Source organism: Alosa sapidissima, chromosome 12, assembly GCF_018492685.1.
Source record: "Alosa sapidissima isolate fAloSap1 chromosome 12, fAloSap1.pri, whole genome shotgun sequence".
In the NCBI taxonomy this organism is placed as follows: domain Eukaryota; kingdom Metazoa; phylum Chordata; class Actinopteri; order Clupeiformes; family Clupeidae; genus Alosa; species Alosa sapidissima.
The window spans coordinates 35,029,284-35,048,817 of NC_055968.1; the positions used below are offsets into that span (position 1 = coordinate 35,029,284).

The 19,534-nt window shown below is 42.8% G+C and overlaps 3 protein-coding genes across 3 annotated transcripts; 2 read left to right on the forward strand and 1 right to left on the reverse strand.

Moving 5' to 3' along the window:
- Nucleotides 1-1,619: 1,619 nt before the first annotated feature.
- On the reverse strand, nucleotides 1,620-6,525 carry tmem38a (transmembrane protein 38A). The gene is made up of 6 exons (XM_042111570.1): nucleotides 5,979-6,525; nucleotides 4,655-4,811; nucleotides 3,815-3,999; nucleotides 3,300-3,387; nucleotides 2,912-3,029; nucleotides 1,620-2,455 (listed from the first exon to the last, which is right to left on the reverse strand). Exons 1-6 carry the CDS (start codon nucleotides 6,100-6,102, stop codon nucleotides 2,258-2,260), a joined length of 870 nt encoding a protein of 289 aa, XP_041967504.1. The 5' UTR covers nucleotides 6,103-6,525; the 3' UTR covers nucleotides 1,620-2,257.
- Nucleotides 6,526-10,515: 3,990 nt separating this feature from the next.
- On the forward strand, nucleotides 10,516-12,615 carry smim7 (small integral membrane protein 7). Its single transcript, XM_042111580.1, has 5 exons — nucleotides 10,516-10,623; nucleotides 10,917-10,958; nucleotides 11,789-11,841; nucleotides 11,949-12,039; nucleotides 12,162-12,615. Exons 1-5 carry the CDS (start codon nucleotides 10,598-10,600, stop codon nucleotides 12,175-12,177), a joined length of 228 nt encoding a protein of 75 aa, XP_041967514.1. The 5' UTR covers nucleotides 10,516-10,597; the 3' UTR covers nucleotides 12,178-12,615.
- Nucleotides 12,616-15,336: 2,721 nt separating this feature from the next.
- On the forward strand, nucleotides 15,337-19,074 carry LOC121724770 (mediator of RNA polymerase II transcription subunit 26-like). Its single transcript, XM_042111541.1, has 3 exons — nucleotides 15,337-15,706; nucleotides 16,900-16,974; nucleotides 17,073-19,074. Exons 1-3 carry the CDS (start codon nucleotides 15,635-15,637, stop codon nucleotides 18,765-18,767), a joined length of 1,842 nt encoding a protein of 613 aa, XP_041967475.1. The 5' UTR covers nucleotides 15,337-15,634; the 3' UTR covers nucleotides 18,768-19,074.
- Nucleotides 19,075-19,534: the final 460 nt, after the last annotated feature.

A 19,534-nucleotide genomic window follows, 5' to 3' on the forward strand; every position in this document is an offset into this window, starting at 1 on the left:
AGCATGAGCCTTGGTATGGAAAAATATTGTTTTTATCAATGGAGAAAAACGTTTTTGCATTTCAGCAATTCATTCCATCTCTTTTTTCCTTCTCAGGTCTCCAGGATTGGTTATTTGTGTGTTGTATATCTTATTTGCCAGTGATGGCATCTGCAGATGTGGGAAGAATTCCCCTCCTGCACCCAAGAGGTCCAGCTTACTGCACCTTGACAGGCTTTTATGTCGTCCATTCTCGGGCTGCGTCAGGCCTGGACCAGAAGGCTGCCGGAATCAGCCGCTATCTGGCCGGTGTTGTTTTAACCTCCCCAACCCAGCGCACACCCCACAGACAAATCCCCTCACAGTAAATCTGACTGAGCTCCGGCTTTAAAACTTCACGATAATGCAAATAGCAAAAAGGTCCTGGACCCACACGACGTGCCTCACTTGTGCAATAACTTCAAGGTAACATCTTTTTTAGGCAGGACAAGATTATTTTCTGAGCCAAGCACGTCACGTACCGCCACTCGGTTGGAGTCACATGACCCAGCAGCTTGAGTGCTGGATGTAAACCCCTGCGAGGGGAGACGGGTCTTTTGGGGGAGCGGTGATGTGTTCCGCTCCTGTGGCGACAGCGAGGTGAAAGTTGACACACACATTTAACGTTCTGTGCAGTCCATCAGTGAGAGCTCACACTCCACAGGCGCTCACGCTCAGAGCTGGTCAAAGCTGGGCCACGTCAACAAATGGACAACCAACTGTCATGTTTCATTTAAACTTCAAGCCTGACCGTGCCAACGACAGAGATCAAAGGTGTTTTGCTTGCTGGCGGGGAGCCTTGTGTATGGCGGTAGCTGCTCGTGTACAAGGAAGTCATTACACGTTACATAACATGCTGTGGAACAATCAGCACTCTTGCGAAACATTGCAAATAAACATTACACATCCATTAGTGGTCATTCAGCAGGGACAGTGCAAAAGTGACCGCTAAAGGGAACTGCAGGCTGTAGCACGGTGTCATGCTACACTACAGTGCTAGAGGTGGTGCTAGGGGTTTGTGTCAGGGCTTTGAAGTGGACTTGTAAAAAGGAAACTCTCTGCCCAATCTGCATAGCAATGAGAGCCACCAGGACCCCAAAATAAAACATATTCACCTGAATGTCTTTAACAATTTTACTTTGATACATTTGTAGCGCTCATTTTATTAGTAATGTGAAGAAGTCATGGCTCCTTTCTTCTTATCTTTGAGTTATTTATGAAAATCTTTTGTAATAGAAAATTTAAAGGAACCGTATGTAAGAAATTCAATTCAATGAATCATAAAATGGCCCTGATTTGTCACTAGACATTAGGAAATCATGCTAATTTCAAATACTTATATCACTGACAACAGTAGTCCGGCCAGGATATCCTCATTTAAAAAAGTGAAGTTGCAGCCCTCAACTGATGATGTTTAAATATTTGTGTTTTAGCCTGATCCGCCACCCTCCACCTATCTAGTAATCACAAAGTCAGTAGTGTTTCGGCATCTGGGTTGCCAGCTCTGCTCTAGTTACCACATCTGCGGTGTACACCTAACACATATAAATACATATTTGCAAAGGTAAATCTTTAAAAAAGATGAAAAACAAATCCATGTCCAGACATTCATTCATTTATTTTCTATGTAAAAAGTTGCCATGTACAGAAAGTAATGGCCTGTGGTACTTCACCTCGTCTGTCACACTCTGGTCTACTGTTTCCTCCAATAGAATATCACACACATATTATTTCTGAAATCATTAGTTGGTAGAAATGCAATGATCTGAACGAAACACATGGTTTAAATCAGCCAAGCCAAAGACATGTGCATCACCGCATGTTATAGCAAATAGCAAACAGAAGAGGAGGGGGCTGACTGGTGAGAAAATATATAAATAAATATATAAGTCCTTTCTGAAACCACGTGGGATATTAGACAGCTTTTTACAGCATCATATCATTATAATTAAGCATATTTACATAATTAAGTATAATTAAATATCATTAAATACGTGGTAGTTGACTTGTTAAAGCACCATTTAAAAAGAGCGTCCAGCGGTACACATGACCTGCCCCTTCAACGTGTAAAAAACAGGAAGTCCTATCCACTCCCCTGTGCACACAGAGAGAGAGAGGGGGGGGGGGGCTGGACCAGAGGAGGCTGGGGGTGTCCACAGGACAGCGGGCTTGCTGTGGGGCTGCTATGGGAGGTGGCGTCTGTTTAGTTTGTCCATTGCTGACGTGCGGCAGATCTCCTCTACTCGGCCTTCTTGGCCTTCCTCTTGCGCGTTCCTTCGCTAAGCTCCTCCTTGGTCTTGACGGGAGAGACGGGGGTGGCGGCGGGGGCGTGGTGGTCATCAGCGGAGGCCAGGGGAGAGCCAAAGAGCAGGTGGCACACCCACGACTCCACCAGGGCGAAGGGAGAGCCGTGCGAGTGTCTGGCTGTCATGAACACCTGGAGCAAGAAAACGAGAAGTCAGCTCTCACATCCAGTGCAGTGCACTTGATTAAATAATGCCATCTAGCTCTCACATCCACTGGCAGTGCACTTGATTAAATAAGAGCATCTAGCTCTTAAAATGCAAACAATAAATGCTTTTAAATCAGATTTGTTTTGTGTGAATTCCTCTGGTGATGCGCTGGTGAGGTTCTAATGAGGTTCCTCTGGTGAGGGTCTAGAGAAGTTTCTCTAGAGAGGTCTAATGAGTTCCTCTAGAGAGGTCTAATGAGGTTCCTCTAGAGAGGTTCTAGTGAGGTTCCTCAGATAAGCGTTTAATGAGGTTCCTCTGGTGAGGGTCTAAATAAGTTTCTCTAGAGAGGAGCTTGTGAGGTTCCTCTATAGAAGTTCTAGTGAGGCTCTTCTAGAGAGGTTCCTCTGATAAGGCACTAGTGAGGTTCCTCTGGCAAGTACCTTGGAGGTGGCCATGAACAGGGTGAACACACAGATGAGGGTGCTCTTGGAAACAGGCAGAAGATGAGCTTCCTGAAGTGTAAACAAAATGGCTCCATACAGGCTGGCCTTGGTCGGGCTGATAAAACAAGACACACACACACACAGAGAGAGAGAGAGAGAGAGAGATAGCAAAGGTATATTATTCTATTACTTTAAAACACATCTTAACTCTACTTTCACAGTGGAGATATTTAAGGCCCAATAAAAGTGTTTGTGTTCCTCAGTGGAGATATTTAAGACCCAATACAAGTGTGTGTGTTCCTCAGTGAGAGATTGTGGAGATATTTAAGACCCAATACAAGTGTGTGTGTTCCTCAGTGAGAGATTGTGTGTACTGTACACTCACAATGACATGTTGAGGATTTCATTGGTCTCTGGTTTCCACACACCACGCAGCAGCTGTTCGAAGTTGGACATGAGGGCCACGCCTGAGCCTGCGTGTGAGGGGCGAGAATAGAGGTGGGGAGAATTAGCACGGGGCTCCATGGCCAGGCCACGCCAGCTGATCTGGACTTAGCTGACCTGTGGGGCCAAGGCTGACACTGATACACACCCACATAGACACACACCCTAAACATGCCTAGATGGCCCACATTTGCTTTGGGATCAATAGAGTATCTATCTGTCTATCTATCTATCTACAGTATCTATCTATCTATCTATCTATCTATCTGTCTACCTATATATCTACAGTATCTATCTATACATCTACAGTATCTATCTATCTATCTGTCTGTATGTCTGTCTATATTTCTACACACACACACACACACACACACACACACACAGACAGACACAGACACACACACGCACACACACACATACACACACACACACACACAGACACAGACACACACAAACCTTTGACGTAGCCGGTGATGATCATGATGATGTAGCCGTGGTGGTAGGCATGGTGGGCGTGGTGAACGCCGGCGGCGATCTTTCGTGCGCGCACGACCTCCTTCAGAGCCACCAGCACCAGCTTGATGGGCAGGAACGCCACACACTTGTAGAACAGGTTCAGAGGGCAGTAGAAGATAAGGTACCTGTGATGGTGGCGTGCCAGTAGGAATGGAAATGTATGGAAATGTGTGGAGAGACAGAGGAGAGGCCAGTGAGACAGAGGAGAGGCCAGGGGAAACCACAAAGACAAGGTCAAAGCCTTAAAGGTGCTTGCACACCGCCCCAACAAACACCAACAGCTGGGTCAGTGTGTAACGTGTGTGTGTGTGTGTGCACCATCAGTCTGTGTGTTGTTGTTGTTTGTTGGGTGGAGTTGTTATAGTTTTTAATCATCTTTCTTTAGCTATTAACTACTAAACTAGTGATGGCCTTTCATTCTAGCTGCTCACTACTGAAGAGTAGGCTATAGCATGTGCTTCTGTACGCTAACTTGGCAGGAATACGTTTTGTACAGTGAGGCATTCACAAATGTGGCTGGTAGATACGTTAGTTTACCAAAGGTGAACATTTAATCCATGATGTTTGTTCACTTCAGATAAAGTTGTACAGAGCAACTGTACTCATTGTTACCACCCTAAGTGGCAGACTTTACTTTGTTTTAACATCACTTTCTGGTTGGGTTCAGTGCTGCCAGCAGTAAAGTCCTTTTTAGAGCCTCTGTGGGCAGTGAGCTGGTTAAGTCCTTTTTAGAGCCTCTGTGGGCATTGAGCTGGTTAAGTCCTTTTCAGAGGTTCTTACCAGACAGCGGTGGCCAGGAGGATGTGGCTGTTGTTGTGGAAATAGTCGATGGGGCAGACACCGAGTATGATATCCGCCAGGATGTAGCTCCCGAAACAGTAGAGCATAGCACAGAGCCATGAGGCCACAGGGCTCTTGCGGGACACCTCCACTGAGCCTGCACACACACACACACACACACACACGCGTACACACACACGCACGCACACACACATACACACACACACACACACACACACAGACACTTCCTTTATTCAGATCAGTACACGTACAGTCTACAACAGATCACATTTACATAAACACACAGTGCAATATCCTCCCAATTCATATGCTTTTGCGATGAGTGGACACCACACTACACCACTGGTTTGAGGTGTCCTCAGGAGCGTATCAGTGGACATTTTGACAGAAAGCTGATCCTTACATATGTGGACTATAAATACATGCTCTCCTCCTTGTCCCCCTTCGCAACAGGCTGGCCGGGATCAAACTCTGATCTATAACACCCGTGCAGTGTTAAGCTCATTCAGATCGAGTGCGAACCAGCAAACAACTGTCAAAGACATGCCGCTGATCTCGAAATATCCACCTAACTATATATGACCAAAGACCTGCTCCAGTGAGTTCTGCTTAGGAAACAAGTGCAGCCATTTGTACAATTCACTCTCACTCTCTCTAACCCCCCCCCCCCCCCCATGTGTGTGTGTGTGTGTGTGGTGTGTGTGCCTTAGATCTAGCCTACAATAGGCCATCTGTTCTGTATTGTACAAATAACTCTCTGGGCTTTCTATAGCTTTAACACAGAAAAAGGCAATGCAGCCATGTCTCTTCCTGTTCAAATAAACGGTGATGCTAATTATCAAGGAAACAAATGGGAACTCGGTTGCGTCCCATCTCTAGGACCCTCCGCTGTCTATTTAAGGACATTCTATTTATACGTCTTCCAACTTTGGTATGTGCCTCGCTCTATCGAATGTCATGGGGGTGCAAAGTAAAGTAACTTTGCCTTCTACAATGGTTTGAAGAGAAACATCAAGATAAAGCGCGACCGCAAAATGCAATGTTTTTGAAATACTTTATGTGTCCTTGTGGGCCAAATGAAGCTCGACAAAACATGTCTGAGTCTAAATCGAGTATTAATCGCATAATCACAAGGAATGCCAGCTGACCCTTTCATATCAACGAATGAGGTTTATGTGAAATTAGAAATGACAGAAAGCTGCGCGCACCAATTTTGACAGCAGCAGTGCATGCGAACACCTGCGTCCTCCTCCAGTAAAGTACACACACGATTCAACAAAAAATGAATGAAGATGTTACTCACCTGGCTCATACTTGAGGTAGAGTATGGACACGATGTAGTAGGCAAGATCAAAAACGGGAAACATTGCCATTTTTGAGAAATAAACGCCAACTTCGCCCAGATTTAACACTCCTAACACGTCCATGATTTATTACAAAGCAAAACACTACCGCATGAACTAAATTAAAGATCTGCGCAAGAGGAATACATACACCGTGTCCGGCGACTCGCTACGAAGCCCTCCGTCTCCACGAGTAAAAACTCCGTCACCCAAGCTCTCCTATTAATAGCCTAAACCGTAGGCTACCTCATCCGCACAGCCTTTTTTCTGATCCATTTACAGAACGACCACCGTTCGTCCAAGCCTAATCAGTGTTTGGTGTTTCTAATTTAAATAGCCTGCCTTTATTATTAGCGAGGTTTATTGAGAGAGGAATTAATTCGTCTAGCGAGCCCTCTATTCATCATGAGATGCTGGAGGCGATGTGCAGTTATTGATGGCCCCGGGTATCAAAGACGCTCTGTTTTTACTCAAAAAACGTAGGCTACTGATTCTGCGTAGCTAAATCCTGCTCTTCCCTAACTTCGTCCTAACGGTAGGCTACCCCATGATATACAATCGGAAACTTACGGCCCAAGAGCTTAAAATAGAGTGACCTCCGACAATACTCTGGCTGGAGAAATCTGGTGCAGATCCAACAATACGCGAAAAATGTTTTGCAACATGGATTGAAGATAATCTCCTTAAAAAGGATTCTTTCATGTGTCATATGTTGTGTGTGTGTGTGTATGTGTATGTGTATGTGTGTGTGTGTGTGTGTGTGCGCGCGCGCGCATCAGAAACTATCAAAATCTGACAGACATTGCAAGTACTTTTAGTTCAGCTGAGAATAGCTGGTCCCTGGGTTTGTGTACAGCAGTTGACTATTTTGGCTATTTCTTGTCCACTTTACCTTAGCATTGGATTTAAACAAAGGGCAATCACCCCCCACCCCCACACACACACAAAAATACACATTCCTTTATCAGTGTCAGGGGTGATGAGCACAGGCAATGTGGCACACTTAGTACACTACTACCCAGTGCCTCGTATGAACAACAATGTGTTGCACAAGTCACAGAGTTCTTGTGATTGTGTCTGTCTGTTTGTCTGTCTGACCCTATACACTATTACCTGTGTCAGATCCTCCTGCACCTCACTGGGCCTATAGGCTGCAGTGTTTCCCATACATTGGCTTATTTGTGGCGGGCCACCACAATATCAACATTGACCACCACACAATGATTTTCCAGGTTGTACTAAATTGTGCTTAAATCTGGTTAGCATCATAGCCACGCTGTGCTAATTTGTTAAAAACTGTTGCATTCAAGTTAATTCTGCAAACCAACCACCACAAATGGAATTCAGTTCTGTGGGCAACACTGGGGCGCATCCTCTCCCAAAGGCCAGCTGAGCGGAGCCCTGAGAGATCGCCCATTTGTCCCTGGACCTGAGGGTAGACCTGGCTCAGGGCTCAGTGCCTTAGAGACATAATGAATACAAGAGGTTTAGACAACGGGGAACTTTACTAAGTATGTGACAAGTGTGTCCTCTAAGTCAGAGGTTCTCTGCCTTTTTTGAGGCTAGGGGAACACATCAGTGCAAACCAATGTGCAAAGGCACACCAGCTTATTAATGATTATGAAGTATCACACACACCAGCTTATTAATGATTATGAAGTATCACACACACTAGCTTATTAATGATTATGAAGTATCACACACACTAGCTTATTAATGATTATGAAGTATCACACACACCAGCGTATTATGAAGTATAACACACACCAGCATATTATGAAGTATCACACACACCAGCTTATTAATGATTAGTATCACACACACCAGCGTATTATGAAGTATCACACACACCAGCTTATTAATGATTATGAAGTATCACACACACCAGCGTATTATGAAGTATCAAACACTAGCTTATTTATGATTATGAAGTATCACACACCAGCTTTTTAATGATTATGAAGTATCACACACACCAGCGTATTATGAAGTATCACACACACCAGCTTATTAATGATTATGAAGTATCACACACACCAGCGTATTATGAAGTATCAAACACTAGCTTATTTATGATTATGAAGTATCACACACCAGCTTTTTAATGATTATGAAGTATCACACACACCAGCGTATTATGAAGTATCACACACACCAGCTTATTAATGATTATGAAGTATTGCACACTAGTTTATTAATGATTATGAAGTATCACACACACCAGCTTATTATGAAGTATCACACACACCAGCTTATTCATGATTATGAAGTATCACACACCAGCTTATTAATGATTATGAAGTATCACACACACCAGCTTATTATGAAGTATCACACACATCATTACAGGCTATAACAGGGCTGTTTATTGCTATGCCACTTTATGACCTAAAACCGTCTTCATTAAGAAGCTGTGTCATTGACACATTTAAAAACAGCCCTCTAGCCTATGTCATGAGCCTGTATGAAAGTGTGTTGGGTTCCTCAAACATACACGGCATACCTCACTGCCTCGGAACACTGGTTGAAAACCGCTTTTAGTAACTGTATACCCAACAGCCAGCTTTTGAAATCTTGAATAAAAATGTATTCATTTTATTTCTCATATTTATATTTATGCCTCACTTCCCCTCCACTCCCATACACTCAGACAATCTATTAAAAAAATAAAAAGGTCAGTGCGCTGATAGCTTTGGACAGATGTTTGGCAGACATGAGCAATTTAGGACATTCCGGTGAAACCAGCACCACCAAGAGTGCACTAATGGTACTACAATGCCACAGACTTGTCAATAGTGAAGTCAGGTGCTCAGTTTGAAAGAGCTCATAGCTCAGTTTGAAAGAGCTCATAGCTCAGTTTTGAAAGAGACCACACACTGATGAGGCCATGCAGCATACAGCAGGGAAGCCTGTAGGACAGACAAGGACCCCCAAATACCACTAGGTTCTGTTCAAGGACCCCCTTGATGTGTTATTAAACCCATCGACAATACTACGGCAAATATAAAAATACATTAAGCTAATAATAATAATTATTTTAGCCACAAGCACTTCGCGATGGAGCATACAGTGTGTAAAAATTGCATTTGGGGCTTTCTGCTGAGAGCTATCACTCTACTATTATTCCCAGTCAGTATCATGGAAAATATAATGTTCAGATATGTGACAAATTATTATAATGGCATTGTATAACAACCCTCATAGTAATAGGTATATTTTAAAAATTTCAAATGTATTTATTTGTTGCTTTTATTTTTCCTTCCAACTTGCTGAGGCCCCCCTGGCACCCCCTCGCGGCCCCCACTTTGAAAACCACTGCTGTAGGATTCACCCAAGTCGATCTATCTATCTATCTATCTATCTATCTATCTATCTATCTATCTATTGCATGTGTCCTCGACAGAAACAGGAGACCTGACTAAAGCTCTGAGAGCTGTAATTTTTTGTGTAGCCACGTAATTATCAGCACAAGGAATTTAGTCCCACCCCACGTAAGTCATGTCATATCGGTGTGGTTGGTGACTGCTGGTGAAAGCTCCTTATAGCAGCTCTGGGAAGAGGCTGACAGAAGGGAGGAGACCTCGGTGGGGCTGTTGTGAGGCAGCTGCATCTAGGGCTAATAGCCAGCAAGGCCACAGAGAGACCAGGAGGTATCAGAGGCGCCGTTACCCCAAGATACAGTAAGAACAGGAATGTGTCTGTCAGGGAGAAGTCTCTCTCTCTCTCTCTCTCTCTGTGTGTGTGTGTGTGTGTGTGTGTGAGAGTGAGTGCCTGAGACTGTTAAAGATACAATACCTCAATCTCTGACATGGATTGGGCAATACACTGTGATAAAATATTTTAAAAAAAGCCCTGAGGAAATAGGCTTGTCTAGTGTGGAGCTCACTGTATGTTTATGAGAAAGACTCCCCCTTTAAAAAGGAGATGCTATACACAGAGGCAGACATCCCGGGTTCCAGAAAGTAAAAGTCCTGCCATAATTCTATTGTGCACTTAACACAGGCGATATCACTAATAATCTGATCTACCTGGCTGCTAATTAGGATGAACTGGTTTACTAAATGGTTTGATGAAATACTTGGCAGGACTTTTACTTTCTGAACCTGGGATGTCCGCCTCTGTTACTGTAATACACATACAGACAATACTGGGCTACGTGCTGGACTACATAAACGGATGTCTGCATACATTATACATTATTACAACACTGGATGGCGCAGTTGTTGCGCCTAATGCAGAGACTACTCTGGATCTATTGGATGAAGCGTGTAGGTAAGCCTACCTCCTGATAATCTGTGCATATAGACAGTAGGCCTATTGTATACATGCAGTCCAGTGTTCTTGTCTTTAGGTCCACGGCAGCTGCGAAAGGCTCGGTAATTGGGTAATTGCGCAAATTACTGGCTAACGGCCAACAAGACGGCTTAAACAAGAAGGCTACAGTCCAGCATGCACCATAGACAGTAGGGCATGCACGTACATGACGTTTTTTGTTTGTGTGCGTTGATTGGACAGTGATTTCTGTCTACTTCCTGTCTTCCGGTTTCAACGTCATCTCAAAAACTCTGATGTGGACACCATGATCGGGGATTTCTTGATTTTCGGGTAACTATAAACTACATTTCAATTCAGTGTGGCAGTTATTGATAGTTAATCATAGAGGCAGTAAACATGGGTGTGGTTTTCCTGGTCTATCAAAATATTACCTAGATATATTAAACTGACAGATACAGTGTTTCCTGGGAGGATGCTAGGCTAATTGTTGCAAAGAAACCAGTGCAAGTTCTTTGATTGTAGCTTGCACTGACACATTTATCACAACTCTGCACTAAAGAGGTATCTCAATCATTTATTGTTTATTATTTGAACTGATTGACGTATTTTCTTTCTTCGTGCAGGACTTTGCTGATGAATGCTGGAGCAGTTCTCAATTTTAAACTGTAAGATTTCATATCTCCCTACCTGCTTGTCACAAAGAAGTTCCAATAACATGCATATTTTGAGGATAGTTCATATGAGAATAAAAATAATGTGTTGATTGTAGTGCAGCTTGTTTCTATGAGGTAGACAGCTTTTATGTATGTATGTATGTATGTAGGTAGGTAGATAGATAGATAGATAGATAGATAGATAGATACTTTATTGATCCCTAGGGGAAATTCAAGAGCATGATGCAGCATCATAGAAATAAGCATAGCCGAGACACAAGCCTAGCTTACCATCCCACCCGGGTGGAGAGAAGAAAAGTAGCATCACTTTCATCAGCAGTACTCTACACATTTAATTTAGATATCAGAGTGAAGTAATAGCAGTTAAACACAGTGAGGTTCAATCCCATGAATGTATAGCGAACCTGGTCAGGCAAGAATTATGAGAAAATCAGGAAAGACATAGATTGGGCTAGGAGAAGGACGTTCTGACTTTACTTAGCTCAAGTATTTGAAATGCATGGAATGCCGCGCAGTAGGTGAAGTGGTTAGGAAGGAATTGCAGACATTGTTATGTAGACGGCATTAGTGAGCTACTGGCTGATGTGGGCTTGCATGCATTGTGCATTTGAAATCGTGAATAGGCTTCTCTATGTCGGACCACAGTGTTATAGCAGCGTTCAACAACATGCTCTATTCTAGTCTGCATATGTTCACTATTTGCACGTTAATAATGGTGACAGACTCCAGTTAATATGATGCTGGATTATAATGGCTGGGTAGTTGTTATTCACTACTAATGAATTCAATGTGATGTTGCACATCATTTTGGTAATTCACAGAAAGAAGAAAGAGTCCCAGGGTTTTGGAGATGAGTCCCATGGGCTGACCACAGGTATGTCTACACTCATACACACACACACACACACACACACACCAGCCTATTTGTGTCGTTGGTTATATTCCCACTCAGTGCATTTATCTGGACTTAATTATTTTTAGGGGACAATATCAGAGAGTTTCTGCTCAGTCTACGGTACTTCCGGATATTTATTGCCCTGTGGAATGTGTTCATCATGTTCTGCATGATTGTGTAAGTATTGGTCTTATAAGTATGTTAGTCAGTAATGCTTGGGTAAATAGTAAAATAGTCCTGTGCAAGCTGTCCATTCTTCATGAATGACATGTCCAATAACCTTGGTATTTTTACTCCAGGCTTTTTGGATCATGAGAATCCTGAGGACATAAGAAGACATATATATTAAGTGTTGTATATATTTTTCAGAAATGGGGAAAATGCATTTGACAAGTTCATGTCATTCTTTCTTTTTTACTGAGAACATTCAATGCAGATTGGAGATTCTGGCAAATTACTTTGCAAATCTGTGTAACTGATTACCGATTATGTGTGCAGCATAAACACACATATTGTAAAGATGTACAGCTTGACTAAGATTATTTAGGAAGATGTATGTATGTGTTACACTACATATCTTTGATAAAGTTACCCACCACCAGAGAATCCTACCCTCATGTTGTCCTGTGCCATTTTATTGACATAATTGGCAACATTGTTTATTGTATATTCATAGCTTTTATAATGTGGCTTAAGGTTGTAACCATCCACACATGGTAGACTGTACCAATAAAGAATGAACAGCCAGACTCATATGCTTTGATGTTTTATAAAGTCTTCATTTGATATTTTATAAAGTCGTCATTGCCAGTTGAAACAGTTGTTTCAAGAGACTTCTTAAGGCAAGGCAGTTTTATTTATATACTGTACTGTAGATAGATAGATAGATAGATAGATACTTTATTGATCCCCAGGGGAAATTCAAGGTCATTTTATAGCTGTAGCTCATTTTATACCAATTTGTAATGTGCTTTACACAGACAACAGTAGAAACCAGGAATTTGTATTAAATAAAAGCAAACATCAGCAAGTTGTAACTATTAAAATATAGCAAAAGTCATACAATAGTAATTTAAAATAATAATAATAATACATTTTATTTAAAAACGCCTTTCAGGCGCCCAAGGTCGCTTCACAGATAAAACAAATAGAAGGAAAAAATATATATATATCAAAAAAGGAGAAAAATTATACATATATATATATATATAGTCCATTTAGCCATATCACAGTCCATAGACTAGTCTAAAGAGAAAGGTTTTCAGTTCCTTTTTAAACTGGGCAGTGCTGCCTGATGTTGTTTGGAAGTGAGTTCCATAGCTTTGGGGCTGTGTGGGAGAACGCTCTCTCTCCCATGGTGCTGAGGTTCATCTTGGGCAGCTTGAGCAGACCAGCTGATGAGGATCGCAGTGAGCGGGAAGGGGTGTAGCTCTCCAAGAGGTCGGTGATATAATTGGGAGCAAGGTTATGCAGGGCCTTATATGTCAACAGTAAGATCTTAAACTGGACTCTCTGGGTAACTGGTAACCAGTGTAGCTGCAACAGTACAGGTGTTATGTGGCTTGTGGACTTTGTGCCTGTTACTATCCTGGCTGCAGAGTTCTGGATTATTTGGAGGCGGTGGAGTGATTTCTGTGGAATGCCAGAGAAGATGGAATTGCAGTAATCAATGCAGGATGTAACATAGGCGTTTACAAGTACTTCTGCACTCTGCTGACTGAGGGAGGGGCGCAGTCTTGCGATGTTGCGCAGATGGAAAAAGGTGCTGCGAGACACACTGTTAATATGGGCAGTGAATGAAAGTGTGCTGTCTAGTATAACACCAAGACTCTTCACCAGGCAATGTTGGAGCCATCTACAGATAGGGAGAGTCTGTTTTCCATCTTTGCCAGTGTTGTTTTTGAGCCAACAACAAGTAATTCAGTCTATGTAATGCAAAATGTAATTTTATATCATTTATTGTTTGTATTTTCTGTAATTGGTGCCAAGTATGATTGGTGAGTACACAATGGGCTGCATATATAGGGCACAACATCATTAGCCGGGTTTGACCGCTAAACCCACGCTGCTCTGTGAAGTAAAACATAGTTACTGAGTAGTAACCCGACATATGTCCTAAATAACCCATAATATAAATAACCCATAACCTAAATAACCCATAATATAAACTAGTGGAAGCTTCAAATCCCCGTATGATGTACTCTGTGCATACTGTATGGCAGGCTAGTCAGTTTTACATTAGCAATGTCAGAAACAGATGCTCTGATGAGGATCTGTATACAATTTTGATTGTTAAACTTTGACCGCCTGCTGTGATGGGGACCTGCACATCATTGGAAACATGAAATGTGTATCTCAGTCACTTTGGTGCATTTCTCAAATCATCATTTTTTTTTTTTTTTTTAAACATGTATTTATTGAGTTTTTGTACATTTGACAAACAAAAAAATCATCATGTTTGCACAACAGTTAGTGCATTTCTCAAGACAATTACTGCAAACTGCACCACTATAGTGTATTACCTGCAAAAGTTCTTATCTATCTGAAAAGCTATGCCATTGTTTATGAACAAGATAGTCAAACTGCTTTGTCATGTTGTCAAAAGTAAGCAAGTATTTTGTAATGAAAAATGCACAAGGCAGCCCTATTTTCTATGTGCCATAGGTATTTCAAAACTTACAAAAAGTTACACATTATTGTGTGTGGAGGGGTTGATTGTAAGAGAGTGGATATGTTTCTACATATTTTACATATTACAAGTTTTTACTATATACATTGTGACAGTATAAGGAAAACAAAGGCATTTACAGCATTGTGCAATGGAAAAATGACAAATATACAATAAAACACCCCTTGGTCAGAGCTGTGCACTGTAAGCCAAATTTACTGTATACGTCAATCATTCTATACATCCTGATGTTTCTGTCTAGACTATGGCAACTAGTGATGACAGCTAAACACTTTTGCATGCAATGAATAAAGCATTGAAGTAAGGCCTATTTGTTTTATAGGGTAGGACTATTCATTGCATTGAACCACTACAGTGTATTGTGACCATTGCGACATTAACAATCAACTGCACAGATGTACTGAACCATTTGCTGTTTGCTCAAAGTAATGAGCATTTATGATGTGCACAAGTGAGAGAGGATGATATGAAGTTTGAACAAGCAGCTTTGAGAGTTTCAATTCTGATCTAAAGGGAGGAGATGTGTTTGGATTGACCCTGGTTGAATAACGAATCTGGTTGTACACCTCACTCTAGCAACTGCTCTTTTTTAGGTTCAATATTTATAAATAAAAATGCTTGAATACTGGTACTATTCTATATTTTCTGAAATTAAACAATGACCATACAATTTGTTGTGAAATGAACTGACTTGATAGTGGAGAACTATTTTTCAGTACGTGATGACATCAAATCCTTACGCATGACGTTCCTAGCATTTCCCAGCATGCACCCCGCCAAGCGTTTTTCAACAACAGTGAAACACTGAAGCCCCAGACCATAGACAGACACCACAGCTACTGCTGCGTGGAGATGGACGATCGGTGAGGCCACAGGGTAATATGAGCCTTCGGACTCCGTCCAGTCGAGACGTGGCCAGTAATACTTGATAAAATGTCAACGCTGTTAAAGAATGAGCACTAGGGGAAATATGGGGTTCCACTTACTAGCTCACCTCCCGAAAGGCCTGTGAGTGTCTGCAAGTCACCCACCCGTCTCTTAAGAGGAATCCCCCCGCCTGCAGGTTCCCACTACTGCCAGGCAATGACAGCGGCATCCGCCACCCCGCAGCAAATGAAAGACCGACTGCTGCAAGCCATTGATGGCCAAAGCAATGTGAGTACCATCGGATGGCAGATAACGGATATTGGTTATCTGGTGTGCGCATGGATTGGAAGCTTGCATACTGCTGGACAGCACAACTAAGAGCAAGCTAATGTTCAGCTATCTTGCTAGCTAACGCAGCTAACTTTGGGATGCAACTTGTGCTGTGTGCTGTTGACCGGTGCGCCAGCAACAAGCACACGTCAAACATTTGGTGACGTTAACAGTTGTTACATTAGTTATATCAACGTTCAAAATATCTTTACAGTGGATACTAAAACTTCTCAAGGATATAAAATGAATCAGATATCATCAGTGTTGGTAGTTGCCTGTGAGAGTAAGTCAGTCAGTTTGCTAGCTAGCTAATGTTAGCAAGGCTGTAATGGCCAATGGTAGTTAAACTTTCATAACTTAGGAAAGGGCTTAGTCAAAGTTGTTTAAATCAGTGATTAGGAATAGGCATCCAAAATATAATGTTTGTCCTGATACACTGTCGGTTATTAAATATTCCCATGTAACTTTTCGTTTCTGCTCCACTGCTTTAAGTTAGCCAGGTTGGAAATGACACGCTGGATTTAACTGCATTTGCTCAAAGTAGGCTAAGATTCCAACTGATTTGACAACCATGAGAAAATAAGAATCTTTAAACAAGCACGTGTTTGTTATCCTAACCTTGGTTGCCGAGTATGTGGCTGGATTAGTTTATGTCACAATAACTTGACATCAGGTAGAGGAGGCAGGCATTTTAACTTTAATAACATAAGAGGAAATTATGTTATATGAATAAGTCTAACATGTTTTAAATACATTTGAACAGTATTATAGTAGACTACTATACTCATTTGAGTTGTAGTTGTCACTTCAATGTAGTTGTCAGTTTACTTTTTGAATGCAGATAGGTGATTCATTTCTTTTTATTTATTTGCTGATCAACTGAACTAGATTTACATTTTTCTAGCTCAAATCTAGACTTTTTCAGTTGGTATCAGGAGACAGGTGCACAACTGAAAGTCCATTCAAATTGTGGGGCCTCCAAGTTAGTTGCGGTTTCAACTGCTGTGTAAAAACTAGACCAACTTCAAGTTATACATTTAAATCACATACTGTATGTACACCATACTTAATGCATTGTTTTATGGTTTTTAAAATAATGTGTAAATGTGTTTTTAATAGATATGCACATCACTATACACCTTTTTCTGCAGATTCGCAATATGATGGCTGTTTTGGAGGTAATTTCATATTTGGAGAAATACCCCATCACCAAAGAGGCACTTGAGGTATGGTCACCAAAATCATACGTTCACATATGAAAATATTTTTGGTTACTTGCTTGTGGTCATTGGTGACTTGAGTGCATGTTCTTTTTCTGCTCCAGGAAACCCGGCTTGGTAAATTGATAAATGATGTCAGGAAGAAGACTAAGGATGAAGACTTGGCTAAGAGGGCAAAGAAACTGTTGCGGACCTGGCAGAAGCTGATCGAACCGGAACCAAATGACCCAGCGCCCAAGGAGCATACAGGAACCAACGGAGGGGCCAAGGAGCACACCGCAACCAACGGAGGGCCCTTCTCCAGCCGAATAGATTATCCTCCCCAAGCAGTCACCTCCGTCTCAGGTAAAACCGCGCCTGAGCTGAAAATCAGAAATGATTTTCACAACTGTAACTATCCAAAGGTCGAGGTGTCGGGGCATCGAAAGCGCAAGGGAGGACAGAGAGACGCACAGCAGCACTTACCATCCAAAATCTCCAAAACGTCAGCCTTCGAGCATCACTCGATTGCCACACCGCGTCCCACCAACGGCATTGCTGCAAGTCCAGATACTCGCTTAAACATGTTTGACAACTTACACCATCAGCCAGATAAAGACGCCATAGAAGGCCACGATCACGACAGACCCAGCAAAGTTCCTGTCAACGCTGTCAAGCCCCACCCTAGTTCCCCCGCTGTTTCTAAACCTCCTAGTGCATCGTTGCTGCTGAAAACCGCCGTGTTGCAACAGCAGGCTAAGAAAGACCTGCCTGCTACGGGCGGCGTGCAGCATCCCCCCAAGAGTCCCTGCTCGCCGGCCGTCAATCCCAAATCCAACACGCCAGACACTTTGGGGAGATGGCCTCCCCCCTCTGGCGTGAAGGCCACCATCACAAGTCCCCCTTCGAGTCCCAAAGTGCCCTCAGACAGGGTCAGCTCAGGTCCCCCCTTACAGTCCCCAAACCCTGCTCTCCAGGGGTCGTATCCCACGGAGACCACACGCGACTGGCAGGCAGATGCAGCCCCTGGACACAGTGAAGGGAGGTCGGTGGTCCAGCCCGAAGCTGTGCCCTCCCTGAACTTGGTCACGGACGCACCGGACGGGGGCCCCCCTGTGGAGGCGGCGACGGCCAAGCAGGAGGGTGACGGGGCTGCGCACAACAACTCCGAGCGGAAGAGGAAGAAGTACCGGCCCAGAGACTACACGGTCAGTCTGGTCGGGCAGCAGCACTCCGAGGACAGCAAAAAACCTGCCAAGTTAAAAGACCGCAAGCTCACGTTTGACCCGGTCACCGGGCAGATCAAACCCTTAGCGCTGAAGGAGGCCCAACCCAGGGAGGACGTGCTTGTGACGCCCGTGCCGACCGCGCCGGAGTCTCACTGGACAGACGTTCACAAGCAGGACACGTGTCCTCCTCCGCCGAACCCGCTCCAGCAGACCAACTGGAAGGAACTGTCCCGAAACGAGATCATCCAGTCGTACCTGAGTTTGCAGAGCAACGTGCTCACGTCCTCTGGAACACAGACTCCAGGCGCTCACTTCTTCATGACCGAGTTCCTCAAGCACGAGGAGCATCATACGAAAGAGCCGAGGGAAACGCACGTCCTGGTGCCTGACCCTCCTGCGTTGCACTTGCCTGGGATCACGCGAGACGTCAGTAAAGAGGACCTAAGCAAATTACACACAGACCGCTGGCCTGGGGTAAACGGCTGTTACGACACCAAGGACAACTGGCACGACTGGACTAAGTGCATATCATTAGCCCCCCATGGGGACGACGGTAAATTACACATCTTGCCATACGTTTGCCTAGACTAAGAATTGTAGCCTTTAATTTTATGTGAAAAGAGAGCTGTTTGGCTCACTTGTTTGAATGAGTGAGTTGATGAAAATGAACTCTGGCAATCTTGAACTTTTTCTATATATATATGGTTTGGGTTGACATGTGTGTTACCTCCCAACATTCCATTCTGCCTCCCAGTTGGTCTCTTCAAATACCACAGTTTCTGACAGGGAAACAAAACTGCAAAATGTACACATTTTGATATGTGTATGTTCAAGTGTTTTATTAATTTATCTTTTGTTGTTAACAAAAAAAAAAACATAAATTAAAATGGTAAATGAGGCTATTTAGTTTCAACTTTGTACTGTGAGTAAAACAAGTAAATAAATTTGTTTATATGCTGAAACTACACTTGTTTGTTATTCCATCAAGAGAATACTTTTGTTTAGTGAGCAAGGCTATGAAGAATCAGATGCGAGAAATGCATCTATCTTGTTCTTACAGTACTTTACACAACTACTTACTCAAGTAGCGAGGCATTCTAGATTTGATTTGATTAGATTAGATTCAACTTTGTCATTGTGCAGAGTACAGGTACAAAGACAACAAAATGCAGTTTGTGTCTAACCAGAAGTGCAGAAAAGCAGAAAAGTGCAATGTGATATACAAAGTATAGATAGGTGGTGCATAGACAGGATAAGAAATATAGTGCAGTAGACAGTAGTATGCAGTTGGTTTACAGAAGGTGGTTTAGAGTCATATAAATTAAATATAAATATGTGCAGTGTATTAGCAGTTATCT